General features: G+C 39.2%; 1 protein-coding gene across 4 annotated transcripts; it reads right to left on the bottom strand.

Moving 5' to 3' along the window:
• Positions 1 to 6,303: 6,303 nt before the first annotated feature.
• On the bottom strand, positions 6,304 to 22,179 carry CCNL1 (cyclin L1). Of its 4 annotated transcripts, none has more exons than XM_010801408.4 (11): positions 20,616 to 20,971; positions 20,257 to 20,331; positions 19,462 to 19,571; positions 13,736 to 13,856; positions 12,626 to 12,690; positions 10,831 to 10,930; positions 10,606 to 10,710; positions 10,367 to 10,508; positions 10,043 to 10,154; positions 9,845 to 9,943; positions 6,304 to 7,775 (listed from the first exon to the last, which is right to left on the bottom strand). In XM_010801408.4, exons 1-11 carry the CDS (start codon positions 20,916 to 20,918, stop codon positions 7,760 to 7,762), a joined length of 1,248 nt encoding a protein of 415 aa, XP_010799710.1. In that variant the 5' UTR covers positions 20,919 to 20,971; the 3' UTR covers positions 6,304 to 7,759. The 4 variants fall into 4 exon arrangements, 3 of the variants coding, with proteins under 3 accessions (XP_010799710.1, NP_001193240.1, XP_059738361.1); NM_001206311.2 differs by lacking the exon at positions 6,304 to 7,775 and adding an exon at positions 8,294 to 9,227 and having other exon boundaries at positions 20,616 to 22,179; XR_009493206.1 differs by lacking the exons at positions 6,304 to 7,775; positions 9,845 to 9,943; positions 10,043 to 10,154; positions 10,367 to 10,508; positions 10,606 to 10,710 and having other exon boundaries at positions 10,914 to 10,930; positions 12,571 to 12,690.
• Between the last annotated feature and the right edge of the window lie 1,011 nt (positions 22,180 to 23,190).

The following is a 23,190-nucleotide window of genomic DNA, read 5'->3' as shown; positions in this document are numbered from 1 at the left end:
TCAGTCCCTTTGCTGGATTCCCAGGTTGGGAAGTCTGTTGTGGGCCCTAGAATTTTTGCAACAGTGCTAGAATTTCTTTGGTGTAATTGTTCTCCAGTTTGTGTATCCCGCACCTGGCAGCTCTGTGGTGGTGCTAATGGCGACCTCCTCCAAGGGGACTTATGCCGCCCACCCCACCTCCAGGACTGCTGCTGCCCTGCGCCTCCTTGGAGACACTCAAACACTCACAGGCAGGTCTGGCTCAGTCTCTTGTGGGGTCACTGCTCCTTCCTCTGGGTCCTGGTGCACACAACGTTGTGTTTGTACCCTCCAAGCATCTCTGGTGGGCATGGGTTTGATTTTAAACGTGACTGCACCCCTCCTGCTGTCTTGCTGCAGCTTCTCCTTTGCCCTTGGATATGGGGTATCTTTTTTGATGGATTCCAACCTTCTCCTGTCAATGGTTGTTCAGCAATGAGTTGCAATTTCTCAGAAGACTAGGGCACATCTTTCTACTCCACTTTCTTTAATGCTGTATTATTGTATACATATATATATATATATATATATATACACACAGTGAAATACTGATAGGTAAAAGGACATGGTACTGCAACAACTTCACCTCAGACACATGAGAGAATCCATTACATACACACGTAGAGGGACAGAGTGATAGAACAAGCATGGTAAAATGTTACTATTTGGAAACACTGGGTGAAGGGTATACAGGAATTCTTTGTCGTATTTTTGCCTACTCTTTTATATCTAATTTCAAAATGTTTTTTAAAATGTTTTCAATTTCAATGTTATTTTTATGTCCCCATAGTGAGTTGAATAATGTCCCCCCTCAATTCATATCCACATAGACCCTTAGAATGTGATCTTATTTGGACATAGTCTCTGTGGATGTAATTAGTTACAATGAGGTCATGCTGGATTAGACTGGGCCCTAAATCCAATGACTCGTGTCCTTATAAGAGAAAAGGGGGACTTCCCTGGCAGTCCAGTGGTTAAAACTCTGCACTTCCACTGCAGGGGGCACAGCTTCAATCCCTCATTAGGGAACTAAGACCCTGCATGCCTTGTGTCATGGCCAAGAAACAAAAAAAGTTAATTAAAAATAAAACAGCTAAATTAACAAAAGAAGAGGAGGAAGAGGGGACACGTACAGAGAAAAAGGCCCCATGAAGACGGAGGCGGAGAATGCAGGTAGGATTAGAATGCCAAGGACTGCTGGGAGAAGCTACAAATAATCGAGAAAGGATGCTTCCTTAGAACCTTCAGAGGGAACATTGTCCTGCCGACACCTTGATTCCAGACTTCTAACCCCCAGAACTGTGAGGGAAGACATTTAAGTCATCAAGTTTGTGGTTAATTTGTTAGTCTACCTTAGAAAAATAATAGTCACCCACATGCTTAAAATGGCTCTCTAGTCTATCTCAGTCTGTCATCCACAAGCCTCTGATATTAATAATGATACTATGATCATTTATTTAACATTTACAACAAGATTATATGCATTATTTCCTTTAATCCTCCTAACACCTGAATAGAGCAGGTTCATGACTAATTCTATGGCTGGGAAGTGACTGCTTAGAGTGGTTAAGTAGTGCGCAAAGGTAGACAGCTGGTGAGTTAGAGAGGCTGAGCCTTGACCCCAGGCAATCTGAATCCATAAGCCTCACCATTTCTGCTCCAACATTGTTCACTCTTTCCTGCACAAGCCCTTCCTGTCAGAGCAAACAAGCCTCATGTCTGTCCTGGGGTGCACGCCCAGCTATCCAAGTCCAGACATCGAGCCTTGCCTTGAGATTACACCACATCTTCCTCCTTATCCTTTTAAATCCTGTCCATCCCAGGCCCAGCCGCACTCCCTGTCCTCGGAAATTTCCAAGCCACGAGGCCACAGCAGTCCCTCCTTCTTTAGCTCAGCTCTGTGTACTGCTTGCTTGGTCCCAAAATATACTCAGGATTATTTTGGACGTTATTTACCTTTAAAAAAAAAAATTATCTCCACCTGGATAGCAAGTACCCTGCAAGTAGGTGGTAATTGTATGTAGGTATCTGCCATATCTCTAGACATCAACTTTCCTTGCCCTTCTTTACTTTTTTATTTATTTTGGTTTGTGTTGATCTTCTTGCTGCAGGGACTTTTCTCTAGTTGCGGCGAGCGGGGGCTGCTCTCCGGTTGGACTGCACAGGCTTCTCATTGCGGTGGCTTTTCTTATTGTGGAGCATGGGCTTTAGGGAGCTCAGGCTTCAGTAGTTGTGATTCCCCAGCTCTAGAGCACAGGCTCAGTAGTTGTGGTGCACGAGCTTAGCTGCCCCACAGCAGGTGGAATCTTCTTGGACCAGGGATCAAACCTGCATCTCCTGTATTGGCAGGCGGGTTCCTTACCACTGAGCTACCAGGGAAGCCCCTCTCTCCTTGCCCTTCTTTCTGTAGTTAGGAACCTCTCAGAAAAGCTTTCATCAGGCATATATGTAATCACAGTAGAAACTTGACATTTGCAATTTGACTGTTTTGAAGCTTGTTGACTCAATTTCAGTTGTGTATAAGATATAGTCTGCTACATCAAAAAGACCACAACCAACCAATGTTGAAGAGGATGACGAGAAAAGGGAACCCTTGTACACTATTGGCAGGAATATAAATTGGTACAGCCACTGTAGAAAACATTATAGAAGTTCCTCAAAACCTGAAAATAGAACTATGACATGATCTGAAATAAATGAAGACACTAATTTAAAAAGATACATGTACCCCAATGTTCACAGCAGCGTTATTTACAATATCCAAAACATGGATGCAACCTACATGTTCATCAACACCTGACTGGATAAAGATGTGGCATATAAATACATAATAGAATACTACTTAACCATAAAAAGACTGAAATCTTGCCATTTTCAACAACATGGGTAAACCTGGAAGGCATTATGTTTAGTGAAATAAGTCAGAGAAAAACAGATACTGTGTATCATTTATATGTGGAATATAAAAAATAAAACTAATAAGTTTAACAAAAAAGACTCACAGACAGTAGAGAACAAGCTAGTGGTTACCAACAGGAAGAGGGAAGGGGGCAATGGCAAGACAGGGGCAGGGGATTAAGAAGTACAAACTATTATGTATAAAATAAATAAGCTATTGTACAGCATGAGGAATATAGCCAATTATTTTATAACAATTATAAATGGGAGCATAACCTTTAAAAATGGTGGATTACTCTTGTATACCTGAAACTAATATTGTAAATCAACTATACCACACCCCCGAATGTGTGTGTATATTTTTAAGATATTGGCAACACAGCTCAAAAAACACATAGTCTGCTAATGGCTGCGAGCATGACTAAACAATGTCAACACTAGTCTAGGTTGCAGTATTTGTCAAATGAACGAAACTTGGTCTGTTTGAAAAAGCCCTAGAAAGAATATATTTTGAGTAGAAAATTAGTTTCCTAATTAAGGGTGGATTATTTTACTTCACGGTGGCTTAGATTTATGACATGCCTTGTGCTCTGTACAAAGACCTGATGTGTCACACGTTCTGTGTAAAAACAGAAGAATCCATTTATGGAATTTTTCTGCAAGTGCTGCAGCAATGCAAGAACTGCTTGAGTGAGGAATTCCAGTTTGCAAAGGTAAACACATTGCACTGCAGTTAACTAGCAGAGATGTTGGGCACAATAAGTAATCTGATTTTCAACTGACCCAGGAGCCTAGGTACATAGTGCCATGTTCACAGATGTGGGGGTTCATATAGGTCTTGGATTATCTTTGAGATGTCAGGTTCAGGCAGGTAACATCTGTGAGTAAAAGGAGCAGGATCCCAGAAAGACACCCCCATCAACAGTGATGAATGTCAGTTGACACCTGCTTTGCTGTTGCAATTAAGAGGGAGTTGGCAGAAATATACCACACTGGTGTGCACACCCCAACCAGAAGGCTGCTGGGCTGGGGTCATTTGTTGCCCTGAGGGATTGTAGATTTCATGTATTCTAATTTTTAGAAAAGTTGGAGGCCTAGGTTTTTATGTATTTCCAAATTTAAAAATGTTAGCAAATAGTTCACCTAAAACAAACATTGTTCAAACCAAATACTGGTGTGTGAGCTAAGATGTGGCCCAGTGCCCACCAGTTTGCTACCCCTGGGCTGTTGTTTATCTGTCTGCTTTAGTCTGTGAGCTCCGGAGCACTAGAACCTCGTAAAAGGAATAGACATGTTCATAGAAGGGCAGTTGGAAAAAGAACACATGCTCAAACTTGAAAGATGAGGGCTGAAAAGTGCCACTCAGTGAATTAGTGTTTGTAAAATTCATTCCTCATTATTTTTATTGCATATCCTAATACAAGTCAGGCATTGCTGTAGGATTAGATAAGGGGCATTACAATAATGAACGAACCACAGTTCTGCTGCTCTCTCAAAGTTTATACTCTATTAATAATAATGAGAGTCAGTGACAAAATAAAATAAGGGAAGTCCAGGTAGTGGCAGGCATTATGAAAAAGTTAGGGCTAGCTAAGGAACAGAACATGAAGGGGGGCTGTCAGAGGGGCTTGTTTTTAGATAGGGTGTGAAAGAAGGCCCTTCTGGAGAGAGGATTCTGGAGAGGGGACCTGAACGATGATCTGGAGGAAAGGCATCCCAGGCAGGGAAGACAGGAAATGGGAAGACTTTGGAATAGAGGGGCACACCTGAGGAAGAGGAAACGCTGTTGATGGATGGAGGAAGCTGGCAAAGGTCAGACCTTATACAGCCCAAGTCAAGGGTTTGTAGAGTGAAATGAGAAACGCTTGGAAACTGTATTAGAGCAACATATGATTAACGTTTTAAATAGATCATTAAGCTACAGTTTGAAGGGCTGTGGCAAAGACCTACAGATACTACAGAGATGACAGTTGATACAAGGGAAAGGAATTTGATGACATAAGAAGGCAGGGGAGGAACTTCCTCTGTTCTTAGAACTGGGTTGGAATTATTCTGAGCAGAGGTGGTAAAAAGCAGAAGGGTCAAGAGGACAGCCACTGACTTCATGCTTTAATTATGAAAAGCTTCTACTGTTAATCTCAGTGAGGTAGTATTCTGAAACAGCTATGTTTTTTGAATTGTGTTCACAGCAAACGTAGACTTCAAACTTTTCTAAGTAGTTGGGTGCTTTCTAACATGAATTGTTTGGACTGCAAAGGTAAAAACTAGAACCCCATTATGTCTAACACATATACTCTGCACAATGCTATGAGGGCCAGTTTGCAGACAAGAGTTTAAATGACTTGCCGGGTCACCTTAGTAGAGGAATGACTTGAATGCAGAAATGACATGAAAGTCCAGAAATGGGCCAAGTTCCAGAAATGCACCAAGTTCCCATGGCTACAGACAGTGAGCTGTGACTTCCAGCTACAGGAGTGACTAATTCTAGGGGATACAGGGAATCGAGGCCTATGGTGAAAGCTGCTCCCCTTCCAGTGTTCCCAGTAGGGGAGAAGATGATTTTCCTTATCAATCTGCCTGACATTCTCTATCTCAGCACTAACCAGAGCTCCCAATGTGTGCCTTCTTTTAACATGATTTTTTAAAAATCTAATCTTTACTTCCCCTGGTGGCTCAGAGGGTAAAGAATCTGCCTGCAATGCACGAGATCCAGGTTCAATCCCTGAGTTGGGAAGATCCCCTGGAGGACATGGCAACCGACTCCAGTATTCTCACCTGGAGAATTCCATGGACAGAGGAGCCTGGCGGACCCTACAGTCCATCGTGTCTCAAAAGGTTGGACACTTCCACATGGTGAGCTAGGAGTTGGCTCTTGGGACTAACAAGTATTATTTGTTACTATGAAATTATCTTGGTTTTGGATATTTTCATGAAAAAAAAAAAAAAACTTCAAAATTTTAAAGGAGGCTTTTGATGCAGATAGCAGGCATAAATATGGGTTTAACAACTGATGTTAACAGTGACAATATTTAAAGCCGTCAGTTCAGTTCAGTCGCTCAGTCGTGTGCAACTCTTTGTGGCCCCATGAACCGCAGCACGCCAGGCCTCCCTGTCCATCACCAACTCCCGGAGTTCACCCAAACTCATGTCCACGGAGTCGGTGATGCCATCCAGCCATCTCATCCTCTGTCGTCCCCTTCTCCTTCTGCCCCCAACCCCTCCCAGCGTCAGCATCTTTTCCAGTGAGTCAACTCTTCGCCTGAGGTGGCTGCAACTTAAATTCAGGAAAGAGGTCATTACTTTTATTATTTTAAAATGGAAAGGAGATTAAGAATTCCACTGGTCTGTCTTTAGGGTTAAGATGCCAATTGTAAATGACAAATGTAATATTCTATAACATAATAGGACTTGTATTAAGAATTATTAAGACAAATAACATCTTATTTGCAGAAGTACAGCTGTAGTGGGAAACAAAGGTTAAGAGAACAGATACAAATGGGGCACATACATATGAGATTGCTGATGTACATACAAGCAGTAACGTTTTAGGATCAGGAACTTAGGTGAGATACCTGGTGAATGAGGCAGCAATTGTGTTTCAAAATAACCAACCTTGGGATCTGAAGAACAAAAGTGTTTAGAGACACCACAGGGTTACAGTGAGCCAACCCAGAATATGAAAATTACAAGACAAAGGACCCAATTTTTCAGGGGGAAAAAGATGGACAACTTGTGATTAAAACCAAATACAGACCTTGTTTGAACAAACCAATTATAAACAAACAGGAAACCTGAATACTAAGTTAGATGTTAGAGTAAAAAGGTTGCCTGACCTAGAATTGATTGTTTTTGGAGCTGAGAGATGGGTACTCACTTGACCTTCCCCATAATTTTAAGTTTTTTAAATGTGGGTTCAGCAGCATAAGATTATTAAACTGCTGGTAAGAGCCTAAACTCTCGACAAGAACCTAGAAAACTGATTCAGTAACAGCACAAGACACTGATACTATCACAATACTGTTAATCTGCTATACTCTAACATACAAAGTTAAAAAAAATTCATTCACTCCCAGAAAAGAATAGCACAAAAATTAGGGCAGAAGGAAAAAAGTAATCATTCCAGAGCAACCTGTAACATACAGCTCTTACCTCACATGCAGGTCTATCTTCTGCATCTTCCATCTTCACAAATGCCCTTCACCCACATGCTATTTACAAACAAGGATACAGTAAGAGTTGCTACACTATTAAGAACTCAGGATTTTTCAACAGGGTCTTTGTTCAACAGGTCATTTGCCTTTCTTCAATGTTGGTCTTGGAAAGAAATGTCACTATTTAGAGGCAGTTTAAGCTCTTTAGAAATACTGTTACAGATCAGCAATATGTGTCATAAAAGCACATGTAGAAACAACAATGAACTATTACCTTTCCACAAGTTGCTCATTTACACTAGGTCATGCTGCTGCTAAGTTGCTTCAGTCGTGTCCGATTCTGTGCGACCCCATAGACAGCAGCCCACCAGGCTCCCCCATCCCTGGTATCCCCCAGCCAAGAACACTGGAGTGGGTTGCGATTGACTTCTCTGAGATCATGCTAGGCCATGTTAGTTTTTAGTTAGGAATGTAAATGACTTAAGCACCATACCGACATTTTTATTTCCAAGTGAATCTCGTCTCCCTGTGAGGCTTTCTACTTTTTCCAGCCCCACTGCCCACCATAGCAGAACGTATTTGGAAATCTTCTTTGGAGTCCTCTTCAGAAGTTGTAACTACTTTAAACATCCTTATGGCAGTAAATCTTCATCTCTTTGTGGGTGTGTTTGATTTTTTGAAACAGCAACAAATCATTTGGAGCCAAGTCTAGTGGACAAGGTAAGTAATCAAGATGGGTGAAAATTTTAATGGAAAACTTAACTATAAAGCAATATTTTATTATGGCTTTTTTAAGGTCTCTAAATTGACTTCCAAAATATTAGGGAACTCTCAAGTAAATAATTTTAAAAATACCCTTGGCTATACGACTTCTGGATTTTTTTGCGATCACATATTCCTTTGAACAGCCAGGCAGGATGGGGGCCGCAGGGGGAGGAATTGGGGGATGGGCTCACTTCCTAGCCTAAATACCTAAAGAAAAACTTAAAAGCTGAATAACTGGTCTTAATTTGCCATTCTGTTGAAAATTCTGATTTGCTCACCTTCAAAATAGTACTTAAACCTGACTTAAATAACCTTATGGTACCCATTTATGTGCAAATCAAATTTTGACTTAAGTTTCATGCTACAATAAAACATGTAAAAATCATGTAACATTACACTGTTGGACCAAACCCATTTGCTTTTTCCACCTATATAAGGAAGATTTCTACGAAAGCTCCCAGTGCAGGTAAGAATTACATTTTAATCTCAAACTTTATATAACAAGGAAAGAAACAGGTCTGTCAGAAAATCAGTACAGGCATTTTACTATCAAAAACTTTTCTTTTTAATAATTTATTTAAATAAGATTGAAGCAATTTAGAAAAACAAGATTTGTATTTTATTTTCTTGTAAAAATCTTTACACATGCAGACAAACCAGTGTTAAGAAAGTATTCACCATCATTTAAACAAATAACCACTTAAATAGAACAGTGTCTGCAATTTTATCTGTATAAAAATAAGATACATTTTTACAGAATTCACGCTCCAGTTCTTATAGCAATAAACAATACACAACTATAATAATTACAATTGAACCTGACCATGGTTTTCAATTAGATACTGCTAGGGCATTTTATGTGCAAAAAAAAAAAAACCCAAAAACATAGTTCTTTTCAAAAGAAAATGTCCTCAGTGTTTCTAGAGACCTAGAGGGTTTAAGAAATCAAATCCTAATCAGTTTGCTTTTAATATTTTGTTACGAGTCCATACATCACACTGTAGATGGGCAAAATCAGGAGCTGATGCAGGCTCAAAGGAAGAAAGTCAGCGTCTGTGCCTGCCATGTCCTGAGCGACTGCCACCATGGTGCTTGCCTTTGTGGGACCTCTCAAAGGAGCGAGATCTTTCACGCCTGTCCCTATGATGTCCCCTTTCATGCCTGTGTTTCTTGACAGCATCTGAGTGATCCCGAGACTTGCTCTGAGATCGAGAACGAGACTTTTTCCTTTTATGACCATGTCTATTTGAACTTTTTAAATCATCTCTGGTATGCTTGGCTTTAAGGTGAGGAGAGCCATGATTATGATGTCTTCTTGGGCTTTCACTGTGACTGCGGGACCTGCTTCTTGATCTCGAGCTGTATGTTCCAGATCGACTCCGCCTATTATTATAACTTAGATAATAAAAATTTGAGGTTGAGAGTCAGTTTCTACTGGGAGCAAATATTTTTGGTGGTGCTCATAGCAGGTTCAAAACAAAACCACTGTATCAGTGACAGACCAGACTTAAGATGTTTAATAAACTTCCCCACCCCTCACTACCTCTCCTTCAGCCTGTTAACATATTAAACAAACCTTAATATATTACGTCTATATTCTAAGGAAGGGAGTAATTCGTTTTTACAGAGTGTCCTAGCTATTTATTGAATTATCTCCCATATACTCAAAAGAACCACTGAAGAGCCACAAGTAGCTAGCCATCTAATTATAAAGTTAACTAGGGAAAATTCTTTAGCTATAGTTAACCTGATTCTTCATTAGTAGTAAGTGGTTGGCCAGGCCGTACACCTCTCCAGAAAAACAAAAGCAAAACTACAATAGAATGCCATATACTACCACGAAACAAAAAAGCCACATGCCTACAGAGCATATCTCCAAACTCATTTCTGACAATTTACCCTGAATTAAATCTAGCCTAACTTTGAAAACAGTCCACGTGCAATTTTTTTTTAAGCCATAACCTTTTAAGACTCCAAATAAGACTGCTTTCCCCAACAAAGTGTTTACTTACTGTCTTCTTGGAGTATGTGATCTAGAACGTGATCGTGTTCTTGATCTTGATCGACTTGCACTTCTGCTATTTCTACTTCTCTTGCTGTCTTTTCTTACACTTAAAAAAACACACAATTTTTTAGTTATGTACATAGTGTTAGAAATTACATACATAAAAAGATTCCTCAGGCCATTTTTCTAACTCAAGTATACTCACCCATTGTAAGGGCTTTTAGAAGCCTGTTGTCTATCCTCGGGTTCTTTTTTTATTGTCTTCACATTAACAGAAATAGGTGACTTCTCTTCAGTTTTTACTTCTCTTGGTGATGCTTTTAAAAGAATATTAAGGCATGTTAACTATTAGATTATACAGAAGGCCAAATACGTTTCTAAATGTAACCAAGTACCATTCAATTATCAGTCCTTAGTTGTCTGTCAAGAGAGAAAATATGAACAGCTTAACATCACTGTTTCTATGCAACTGTGAAATGTTATAACTTTCTAATAACCACACATTCAGTGCTTAAGTTATTAACCTTACATGGTTTAGAGGCTGGAGAAAATCCACCAAGAGTTGAAAGGGCTGGAGTTCCATCAGGATTCAATCCCTTTGCTTTTAATTTGGCTTCTTGTAAGGCAACTTTTCTTTTCTCTACTTCTTTTTCCAGCAATTCATAGTTTGGCTGTTGGAAGAAAATGAAATTAGTATTTCTCTTTTACATAAGTTTACACTCTTAGCACTGACAAAATATTAACGCAAGTGCTGGTAAACAGAATTACCTTTTTTCTGGTATAAAGCCTAAGTGTTTCTATGCAGATTTCTTGGATCTCCTCTTCCGTAGTACCAAAAAGAAGAAACCAATGGGGACGAGTTGGCAATGGAATCTAAACCATAAAAACAGATTAGATGAAATTTTCACTGTTTTTATTAGAACTGCTAATTCCTGTGATGTATCCTATTGGACTATACAAGATTTACGTCTCTCTCTCTATATATGCACCTACCTGAAGAGCTCTAGCTGCAAGGTAGATGCAAGCACATGCAATAGTCTCTGGTTGAAATCGAACAAATACATTGGTTCGAAGACTGTCATTCATATAATTCCTGAAAAATATTTCAACCGTAAGCTTTGTATGTAAACAAATCAGTTCCTCTGAACCTTACATAAAATTGGAGACTCAATCTACTTTATTCTTTTTTCTTCTCATGTTTGTATTTTCAGTATTCTAGCATATAACAATTCTTAACTCAAAAGCAGTAAGAGATAAGAATTTAACACTAGAATCATTCTTCATATCTCCTAAATAGGACCGAAGTCCTTTAAAATAATTCCATACTATTACTCCACATAGAACAGTTTTTTAAAAAAACATATTTCTATGAAAAGCAATGCTTTGAAAGTTCTGACATGATTAGTTTCAGAAATGATAAACCACTCCAACAATACTTCAAGCCATTAATTATTGACCATCTCTCTCCTTTATCCACAATGAAAAGCAGTGTCAATCAAGTTCTTTCAAAAATTCAATACTGTGATAGGGATAAAAAGGCATTTTCAGTAAGCACGCACCAAATTAAGAAAACTAAGCTAGTTCAGAAAACCTAGGTTGGGAAGTGAAGAGCAAATAATATATATAACAGCCTTGTTTATATACAAGTATGACTAAATATAAATAAAAGCAGTAACTACTTCAGTTAATAAATCACTGGACTTTTTTAATAGTGAACCCTCCCCACAATATTCCTGAAGTATTAAATAAATTTTACAAATTGTTCAAAAGGTTAAACTAAAAGACTGTTTTCTTAAAAGTCCGTAACCCATGAAAACTGCTAAAAATCTATAGAACATATATTAAAGTCATGCATTTTATAAAAGCAATGAGACTTTTCTAGTATTACTAATAAAGAAGCATGGCAGTCGTTAAGTCCAGAACATAAGAATTACATCACTTAAGTACTGCACATCAACAGTCTTAAGACAGTAGTTGTGGCTGAACCACAAACTCCTTGTTTTAACTTTTAATAAGTCAGCACTACAAATCACACATCTATATCTCTAAAATCTAAGTTTTAGAGTTCTATGTTAAAATTAACAGCTCTTTAAAATGCAGTACTTCTTACTTCTAATACCATTGCCTCCAATAGCCCAGCAGCTATACATTCATCAAGAATGGGGATGGTGCCCATTTTAAGCTGCTCTTTCCAATGGTAGAATTCATGCTATACATACTAAAAATAGAAATCTAGTCAAACTCCTAACAAAAGTCATAATGGCTGGACAACAAATCTATCAAAAATGAACTATTCATTTTGATAGTTACAGGTATACATTAAATACATAGGCATGTGAATAGTTACTTCTAGAAACAAATATACAAATCCTTTTTGACAACCCGACAGAACTAGAAGATGCTGCCAGATGGATATGGACCACTTCAGTGAATCTCGGATGAGAGCTTGCACTGGATTGGCTGGAGAGCAGGGCAGCCAATCAGGCCATCCTGAGGTCATGGGCTGAAGTGCAGAGGGCAGAGTTCTATGACTTACCATCATGGACTACCCTTTAATTAAAGAGTAGAAAAAAGAACAAAGTTAAATTGAGTTCTCCATTAAAAGTAATTAGTCAAGCCAAGAAAACAGGAAGCAGAAATAAGCATTATTTACCTTTTGATTAAAAAACAAAAAAACAAAAAGCACCAAAACAAACTTATCTCATTATTTTGGAAAGGGAAAATGAAACTTACTTTATTTCTGCTTCTGTTTTCCTGGCTAGGAAAGAAATGTAAAAAAGCAACTTACCAGGCAGTTTGAACCAGGGTTTGATTACGTTCACATTCTAAGACTTGTAAATACATAACAATGATCTGAAGAACAAGGGAAAAAAACTTAGTTTAGCATATTGGAAGTTCTTTCAAAGTACAGAGTTCAATGAACGTAAGTAACTGAAAATGTTAGGAGCAAGTTTTAATTCATAAAAACTGCATGAATAATACAGACCAACCTAAAATGTACCTGATAGTCAATGTAGATTTTTATGTTACTAAAGTTCACATGGACATGAAATGTTCCAAAATTGTACAGGAAAAAAGAAGTTAAATCATCTAAGAACAGTATCTAATTTTTCATGTGACAGGAACTGATTATTTCACTTAATTTCCAAAGGTACAAACGCCCTAGAGACAGTTTTACAGTTACACAATGTGTATGGTGCATACTATGCACAACTCAGAGTGGGTATTATAGTAAGTAACCAAACCTCTCTACAGTGAAGCTTACCATACTAAAGTGTGATAAATTTTAAAAACTCAACTGAGGGTACCTGAGCTCAGATCTTTCTGGACCATTATCATCATCATTCTCATTTCACAATTTTAGAGATGTGGAATCTGAGGCACGGAGTTTTCTGCCAAGGTCACACAGCTAATGGCAGAAACACATTTCTATGTGCAGATGGTCCTGCCCCCAGAGCTCTCATATCATTGTGCTATGGCTTATGCTGAGCTTATGGAAGCCAAGAGACACTGGAGAAACCTAAAAACACTCAATGATGCTGAAAGTGAGCAGCCACACACTCGAAGCCATTTCACTATGCAACAGGGTAACACACCACCAGGTACTTCTGCAGACATGTGTTTATTCATTCCATGGCTAATATGTAAAAATCTCCATTCTCTAGTATGAACATTGGGTTACCTCAGAAGCAAAAAGAACTTATCTACACCCACACAATAAAAAGTTAAGACTTGAACCCAGGACTTTGATTCTCATTTTACTGATCATTTCAATGTCCAAAAAGTTGCTTTTTAAAACCAATGGTTAGTGCTCAAAGATAAATTTGCAGGAAATAATATTTTAAAAATAACAAAACCCTAATACTTACGAATGTAATTTCTGTATTCTACAACTCACCTTATGGGGATGCTTGACATGAACACAAAATCCCAATTCCTTTAGCACCCTCCTCTCTGCCTTGATAACTTGATTTTTGGTGTTAATGTAGTTCTGATCAAGGATCAGGGGGCTTGGAGTCCTATAGTTTGTAAGAAATAAAATCAAAACTGTTTTGCACATCCCAAAAATTTTATTTGTGGTATCTCCATTTTCCCTTCCAACCAACTATTGGCAACAGAAACCAGCTTTTTAAACTCCTGCAAACAAGTTAAAAGCATTGATCTTGTGCTGTCCAAGTTATGCTAATTAAATATATACTTTCTAGACTCACTTCCTAATTTACTAACAAAACACTGAAATGAAAAAAATTTCAGTCTAATGCTCTTACTTGTATCCTTGATTTTTTTCATCCAGATGTATTATATTACATAACAGATAGCCTGATTTATTTTCATAATCTCATTAGTCTACATAGACTAGAAACAAAATTAATGCACTCTTGAACATACGTATTACAAAGACTTCACAGCTCTTGAAGATGTGTATTACAAAGACTTCATAAGATTAGAGTGATTTTACAGAATATCAACTCATGATTAGTTTAAGACCAAAACTAAAATTAGGGGAAAATAGGGTGGGTAGCTAATTCAGATTCCCCTAAATGGGCAGTTCATTTAAATAAACTGATCTAAGAGTCTCTGTTAATAATCTGGAAACGAAAGATTCAGCTCAATTACCAAAGAAATGTTTTTAAGAATCCAATTTAACACTCAAAGTGATCAATAAAACCAGGCCTAAATTTGTTCAGAGTTATCAGGCAGCATCTTTAGTAAACAATGCAAAAGAGAAGGGAGGGCCAACCATAATGAAACTAAAACAGCACATAAGGTCTCTGTGCCAGACCAAAATTTTGACAGCTTAAAAGTTATGAGAGGCGATTTATCTATGGTTCAGTGCTTGGGGGAAAAATTCTTTCAATTAAAAAACTGTCTTAAATTTAAGTCTTAAAATTGAAAACTAGTTTCTTAATGAGAAGTCAGTCAGGACTTAGAATTTCTCTTCTTAAAGTGTATGAAATGTACCAATGTCCTTCATTTGTTACATTCTTAGATCCAACCAACAAAAAAACACATTTTTATTTAGAAGCTGATTTTAACATGGGTAGAATATGTAAATATTTTCCCCCATACTTATTTTCAGCTAAAAAATTCAAGAGATTTTGCTCTAGGCAGAACACAACATTTTAAAGATAGTCCTTCTGAACACTGTCCCCCCTTCTCCTTTTACTATGGACACCAAATACAAAAAAATTTAATCTCATAATTTTACACTACAGATCCACTTGAAAATCAAAAAAGAAATTGAAATCAGCTATATTACCCTGTAATGTATGTTACCAGAGTAAAAAAATCAGCAGTCATATTTATTTTCCTTTCTCCTGTTTCAAACTATAAAACCGGAACGCTTAACTAAACTATTTCTAGCTTTGCTATACTATCAAGTTGGATATAAGACAAAAGTTGGCAAAGCTGACAAGATGGAAAACAGCCTGTTAATGCTGAAAGTGGCCTTCACTCAATTCAGTTCTTACAGCTTTGAAAGGTGAGAAATGAAGCCACACCTTTCAGTTGGGAAGGGGACTGATTTCTAACATAAAAATATAAATAATGAACCTATTTTATCAGGACAAACAGGCTACAAGTTCACTGTTCTTTGGAAAAAATCAAATTTAATTCAAATGAGCACAGGGAAGCCTGTTGTGCTGCAGTTCATGGAGTCGCAGAGAGTTGGACACGACTTAGTGACTAAGAAACAAATGTGTACACAAAAATGTGTTCCAAGATCTTAAGGTTTATGATTTTTCAAATGTTATAACAGGAAATCTGGGGAAAAGTGAAATCTACTTAACCAACTCGTTAACCAATGGACCAGTTATCTGATGACCCTTTCATCAGATATTCATTAGGAGACAGAATACCTCTGGTGGTATAGTTACACACCACCTTAACACTTAAGGTGCAACTCAAACAGTAAACTGTACCATTAGAATCCTTATAAAATTATTATGAAAAATTTTGTTTCACTTTTTCCTATTTATGTTGAACAAATTTATTGTATCTCTTATCAAACTTGCTTTAAGGGTTTATTTCAAATTCTGTTAGAAATTCATTTTCTTACAATCAACCAACTCAACATTTGTATTATGGCTATTATCTGGTCCTTAATCAGGTTTAATCACTAATTCTACTTAAGTAGATTAGTTATTTTCTATCTATTCAGTATAATCTTTACTTTCACATTTTTTGGTGTCAAAATCCCAATATTAAACTAATCAGGGAAACCAAACCCACTACCTACTCAATTCAACTACCTACTCAACTTCTTGCTTAGGCAACAGTAACTGCTTGCAATCTTCAAAGTCAATTTTGTAGATGTACATAATCTGATACCTTCACTGTTGAGAAATGGTTTTACCTCACAATGAAAGAAGGCTCAATGAACATGTAACTTATACTACTTACAAAGATTACTTTGTATCACAATTGTATCCCCAAATAGGAGCAGTAAGAAAAGGTTCAAACTGCCTAAGCAAATTGTTTCTTTGTATTAACAAAGTATCTATTCATACTTAACCTGGCAACAAGCACATCAAATTTAATTAAGGTTTGCTAGAATTTCTTCATCAATTAGGTAAACTTTCTTTCCAATAAAAGTTTGAAGAGGTTAACATTTTAAAATCTTAAAAAAAAAACCTGCTTAAAAGAAACTTTCATCTGTTCAGAAAAAAGTAATTCTTATGATAAAAAACCACCTAAACCTAACTCCTACTCCTCTGCTTTTGACAGACTTTTTCAGATTAATTTATATGAGAAGAACAATTCTCCAAGTTTAATCTTAGTACAAAATTTTGGGTTTTGATCATTTGAATTTTATTATGGGGTCTTAGATTAGCTGTATTTCCTTTAGCATGATCTCAAAAATACAACCACAATAACAAATTTAGGAGGAGATTCAAACATGGTTTCTCTTACTCATAGGGTACAAAGGACCAAGAAAATGTGGAACAAATTCTTTGAGACTGTACTTAAAGGAGATCAGTAGTACAAAAAGGCAGACTGTTCTTCAACATACAGAAATTTGTAATTCCTACTTCAAAGAATCTTTCTTTCTTTGGCAGTGTTTAAACAAACTGAAAGCCATCTTTTAGAGCCACCAAAATAAACTGGATGAAGAATGGACTAAATGACAAATCACTTAAGACCGTTCTAACTCTAATCTATGATGTATATGCATGTTGAAAATACCACACCACATTCACCAGTAAGTGGGTTGCTGCAGTCTTTGAGTATTTGTCTTCTTTTAGACAAGCCTTACAGTATGAAGCTAGCTAGGTGCCTTAAAACTACAGAAAACCCTTAATTTGCTGCGAATATGCTGCAACTCAAAAGCAAACTATAATTGGGGAACTGTTGAAATGAAAAAAAAAAATCTTTCTGAGGTTAAAAAAACATTCTCAAACTACAAAAAAAATGAAGAGAAAAAAAAAAAATCACGTAATTCAGAATGGGGCTTGGGCATCAGTTTTTCCTAAAAGCTCCTCCAGTAATTCTAATATATAGTCAGCACTGAAATACAGCAACTTTTTTTAAAGGCTACAAAACTGATGCTTGTTATTAGCAAGGTCATACTACAAGTTAAAGCTATGCATGAACTAAATTAAATAATACCATTAAAACAAACTGAAACACTTTACTTAGCTAAAGTGATATTAATGGTACTCTTCTAATGACATTAAAAAATTACTAAGCTATCGTTCTAATAACTTGGACAGCAAAGACAAACGCTTATAACAAGAAACAGGAGTTTTTCTAAATGGTTCACCAGTGGCCAACCTGTTAGTCCCCGATTCCAGTGACCTATTCTCAGAGCACTGGCTTCTCCTTGGGGATTTTCGATACTTCACTCACTGTTGCCATGACGACAGCTTCATCGCTATGTACCACTCCACATCACCCAGGCTTTGGTAAATGTAGCTGGTCGCTGTATAGTCGGTTGCAAGGGAAAAAAGAGTTGAAGTTAATAACATATACAAGCTACCTGTCTGAGTAAACTTGTAATATGCATAGAAACACTTTTATATCCTGCTTTCTAAAAAAAGGCTTCCATGCAATTAACAACTCCCTTTAAATTTCATGCTGTAATCAGACTTCTAAGATTGAGACACAATCGATTTCTCTGATAATGATCAAAAGGGGGAAAAAAAAAACCCGACACAACAGTCAAATCAGGTGAGATGTTTTAAATTCCAAGGTTTTCACAGTTAAGAGAACCTACTCTAACATCAAGGAAGAATATTCCATCTCAAAGAAAAATTTCAAAGTAGATAATAAATGATAATAGCAAAATGGTTCAAAGAATACTAACAGAAAACTATTTCCTTTAAGCAAACAATCCTTTGACTAAAGAACCTTTTTATTAGTGTCATTGTTTAAACACCCTTAACAATCAACTAGATCTAAATATACATTTTAGCTCAGACCATACTAAATTATCAATTTGAAAACTTCCCAAGTTTCAGGGATTCCTCACTAAGAAGCTAGAAGACATTTTTAAATACAATTAAAAAGTTAGTCTATCCCTGGAAATAAGGTGAATGAGAAAAGAACAGAATATAGAATGTAAGAAAACTGAAAACCACTGTGAAAACTATCTGGGTAACAACATTTCAATCTAAGTGGATGGACTAACCATTTCAAGGCTACTACTCACTTGTCTCTCAATAGTTCCATTACCAACAATTTACCGATTCAACAAGGACCACTCACGGAAGCTATTAATTTGGTACTAACCAATGCCCAACCCCAAAATGACTTAAAATCTTTTTATAACTGACTTCCTTTCATACTCAGTACAAGTTTATCTAATATCACAACAACTTCCTCAAAAAGCGAACAGAAGAACTAATCTGCACTGTATGTACTAGAAGCATCTAGTACGAGAAGCCATCTGTAGACACAAGCAGCACTGCAACTAAAGCTTTTTGGTACTGCCTCACAGGAACACATAAAATGTCAGCAGGTGTCCACCTATAAAACAACACTATTTCGGTTTCTATTTTCTTACTAGATCAGATAAATGCCCTATCTAAATGCAGCCCACTCACTGAGACTGTTATCTGACCAAAACAAAATACCTGTTTAATCCCTTTGACTCCAAACTTTATCATCCTGCAGTCCTTTCAGATCCGGTATTATGGGGGATATCGTAGTTCAATGTTGAGAAGTATTCTAACAAAAGCCAACCTCAATTGGTAAAGAATTAACTGGAACTTCCAGTGGTAAGACAATCTACACAAAACTTCACCACAATATTAACTTCAACTGCAGTGTTTAAACTTCCAGCCTTCAGTCTTACAGAGAAGGGAGGGGAAAAATAACTTACAGAACACACTCACACTTGAGACAAACATATTCCCTTTCTTGTTTAATCTTAAAACCACAGGACTGGCTTCACAGCACTGTTAAGATTGTCCATAAACGCAACTGCCTCTACAAACTTCAGATAACTGGTTAACTGTGGTTTTTCAAATTATGAAGTATCAGTGTGTTCCTATGTGAATTTTAACACCTAAATTAAAGTCAGTTTTCCCTTACATCGGTTTTGAGAGGAAAGAATGTTTTGATATGATTGGTGCACAGTTCAGTAGTAGCAAGAGATGCTGCATTCAATAATGCCAATCTTACCTTTTTCCTCTTAACTGGCGGAGGTGGTGAAATACATTAATCACATCTCTTATTCTTCTAGGTGCTTCTTCGATTTTTGATGCAAGATTAATACATGCCATGGCAACAATCTGGAAAAAAAAAAAGAGCCAATAAAAAACTGTTAGATTATGGCACTGCAGGTGTAAAGTTAGAAAGAAGTGCCCCTCTCAAAGTCTATAGAACTTATTCTAATGAAAAAAACTGGGACATTTGGTGAAATGAAATTGCAGTTGACACTTCTAGGACATAGATTTATGCTAGTGTGACGTTTCTTTTTATTTATTGCCTGGAACAAACTTTAGCTGCTCAGTCGTGTTTGACTCTTTGCGACCCCATGGACTGTAGCCTACCAGGCTCCTCTCTCCATGGGATCTTCCAGGCAAGAGTACGGAGTGGAGGTTGCCATTTCCTTCTCCAAAGGATCTTCCCGACCCAGGGATGTAACCCGGGCCTACCACATTGTAGGCTTTACCGTCTGAGCCACCAGGGAAGTCCTTATTCCCCTTAATTTTAAAACCGGAGCCAATCTCAATCTCACAGGAACTCTCCATTTGATTGAAAATGCAAATTCTTGATAATAAGGCACCTGGGCTCAGGCTCCATCTTCTGGTTCTCAAACCCTCTCCAAAAGTCCCTACTCCCCTATGGGTGACAGCTAGGTACAAAAGCCTACAACCACTCCCTTTCTGCAAAGCTGGCCGCTGACACTACCCACTCCTTCCTTCCCATTTCCGGATGGAGAAATCCCCCGTCACCCGCCCCCGCCCTGCTTACCTCGAAACTGTGTTTGACGAAAGACTTGGAGTAGAAAAAACGATGAAACAACACCTGACCCGTTGCCATCGCCACCTGCAGACAAGAGAAGAGAACGGAAGCGCAGGGGTCAGGCGGGCCCGCACCAGGCGCCGCCGCCATTTTGTGCCTCCGCTCACTCCCCTCCCCCTCCCCACCGCGAACAGCTCCTGGGCCATCCTCCCATCGCACGCGCCCTCCCGCGCTCTGGCTGCGACCCGCGGCTGGAGAGGCCCAGGGGGTGACCTCCCACGCGGCCGGGCCCTGGTAGTACTGGGAGGCAGCGAAGGGGAAGGTGGGGAGGGGAGGCGCGCCTCTCGGCCCGGGGCCGGAGCACTGACCTGCGGAAGCCGGAGGAGAATGCCGGCGGCCTGGATGAGCTCGCAGCCCAGGATGCGCAAGTCCGTCTCGCTGGGCAGGTCGAGCCCGTCCTGCATGGAAGGGGTGGGCGAGAGCCGCTCCTCCGGAATCAGCGAGTGATCGATGGTGAGCGAAACTTCCGAGTAGAGACGGTCGCCGATCAGGATCCCTCCCGTCGTGGTCGTCGTCGTGGTCGTCGTGCCGGAGCTTGAGCCGCCCGCGCTAGGGGCAGCAGATGAGACGGCGGTGGCAGCGGTCGCGGTCGGGTGAGGCCCGGACGCCATAGTCTCAGCGAGCTGCACGCACGCCCAACGCAGCCGGAACCCGGAGTGAGACTAACCAGCGTTCTCGGCGCGACGGATATTCCCGTGACCGCCGGGTTCTGGCCGCTTCACGCAGCGTGCGCTTCCGCCCTGACGTCACCACGCCCGGCCGGCGTGCCAACTAGTCCCTTCAGGCGTTGTCTCCGCCCGCGGAGCCTACGCCCGCGCGGGCCGGTTAGCGGAGTCCTCTGGGTGGGACCGTCGGTGACCTGGGTGACCTCCCCGTTGGTTCCCTAGAGTGGCTGGGGACGTGGTCTACTTACTAACACAACCTCAAACCGCCTCGCCTCGTACGTAATATTTTTAATCAAAAGAGTAATAAGGGGGCTTTACGAGATACCTTATGTCCAACTTCGAATCCGCAAATTTACTGTAACTCCTGCACAGCTTTGGTAATTTCTCTAGAACGTGCGTCTGTGTGCTCCCGTCTCTCTTCCTCTCCTAACTTTCCGCATTTGGGTGGCGCAGGTTCAGCGAGTACAAAGGGAGGCGTCGGATCGACCTTCGCCCGCATTGGTGGGTGTAAGTGGTTTCTCCAGTGTCGTGTACGGACGAACTTGTAATTTAAAGTGACCCGCGAGGAATCTGGAGACGGTTGCTTTACGGTATTTTTAGTAAACAAGAATGTGAACTACTTCGGTTCCAAGGGAGAAAAAAAAGCTCCCCGATGAGCCCTTGATTCCCAGAGGTATCGAAGTAGGGCGAAGGCTTCGTATTGACTGTGAGGGCGGCTGCTTTAGCGGCTTAGATTATGAAACACAGGCCTGAGCCAGTGACAGCGCCACAGCTTTCGCTAATCTGGAAAATCCCTAGTTTCCAAAAATAGTTATAGGGCGAACCCTTACAGAGGTAATTTGATTATGCCCAGAAGGGAGTCTGTATTCCTGCGTGGTTATTGCAATTAGTAATATGGGAGAAATCGATCTCCTTAAGGAGATACTGCTATTGCTATTGCTAAGTTGCTTCAGTCGTGTCCGACTCTTTGTGACCCCATAGACGGCAGCCCACCAGGCTCCCCCGTCCCTGGGATTCTCCAGGCAAGAACACTGGAGTGGGTTGCCATTTCCTTCTCAATTCATGAAAGTGAAAAGTGAAAGTGAAGTCGCTCAGTCGTGTCCGACCCTCAGCGACCTCATGGACTGCAGCCTTCCAGGCTCCTCCATCCATGGGATTTTCCAGGCAAGAGTACTGGAGTGGGGTGCCATTGCCTTCTCCGTAAAGGAGATATATATATATTCTAACATCACAGATATCTATCTATCTATATATAGATAGATAGATTATATTCGTAGTTCTCCAAATTTCCTGAAGTTTGAAATAAAAACAGTGATACTAATCCAAACTACTAGAAGCTAGAGCTGGAGGAAAAGGACTATGTCCGGGTTTACTCCATTTTTTATCCCACACCTGACTCTAGGAGACATGGTCTGGAGATGAGACGCCCCATCGCCTATTATACAGCTCAGTTTTAAGGCCTACTTGGATTAATTATAGAAAGCGAATTGAAACTTCTGTAAATAGAGCAAAGAGAGTTTGAATACATTGAAATATTTGTCAGTGACATCGCAAAAGCAAAACATATTCAAAATCCTCATTTTAGAAAAAACATTAAATCAACCTTAAACCAGTATTTCTGAACTCTGGCTGCACTTAAGGATCTTAAGAAGCGCTTTTATTCATTTTTGGGCCACATCACAGCAGTGTGTGGGGATCTTAGTTCCCTGACCAGTGATTGAATCTAGACCCTTAGCAGTGGAAAAAACTGAGTCCTAACACTGAACCCCTAGAGAATTACCCAGAGGAAACATACTGATGCCTGAGTCTTACTTGTAGTCTTATTGATTTGCAATAGCCCCAGCCAGTGGTTGAATTTTGCCCATAGTGAACGTGACTGGAATGTTCACCAGGATTGAGAAACATTGCTCAAATCGAGATACCTGACCTCTCTGCTCCTCACCTTCACCTTTGTGACTAGGCTGCTTCCAGGGAAACGTCCTCTTCAATATTCAGCAGGGATCTAAAATGCTGTAACCAACTTTGAAATCTTTAAAAATTAATTGATGGTATGCAATTTTCCTGGTTCTAATCATCTAGTATGCAGTTGTGTCAGATAGTATCAAGTGGCGAATGGTTCAATTATTTCAAAGTAAAAACGGAAAAAAAAAAAACCTAATTGGTAATATGCTTCATCAAAACACTAAGCTTCAGTGAAATCATCACCTGTATTTGTAAT

Source organism: Bos taurus, chromosome 1, assembly GCF_002263795.3.
Source record: "Bos taurus isolate L1 Dominette 01449 registration number 42190680 breed Hereford chromosome 1, ARS-UCD2.0, whole genome shotgun sequence".
Classification (NCBI taxonomy): domain Eukaryota; kingdom Metazoa; phylum Chordata; class Mammalia; order Artiodactyla; family Bovidae; genus Bos; species Bos taurus.
The sequence above is the reverse complement of the archived record's forward strand: the minus strand, read 5'-3'. Positions and strand labels throughout refer to the sequence as shown.

Coding starts and splice junctions, on each gene's coding strand:
- CCNL1 (NM_001206311.2), bottom strand. CDS start 20,918: ATGGCGTCCGGGCCTCACCCGACCGCGACCGCTGCCACCGCCGTCTCA. Junction 10,509..10,605: donor GGCTTTATACCAGAAAAAAG/GTAATTCTGTTT, acceptor TTCTTCCAACAG/CCAAACTATGAATTGCTGGA. Junction 9,944..10,042: donor TCTAAAAGCCCTTACAATGG/GTGAGTATACTT, acceptor TGTTTTTTTAAG/TGTAAGAAAAGACAGCAAGA.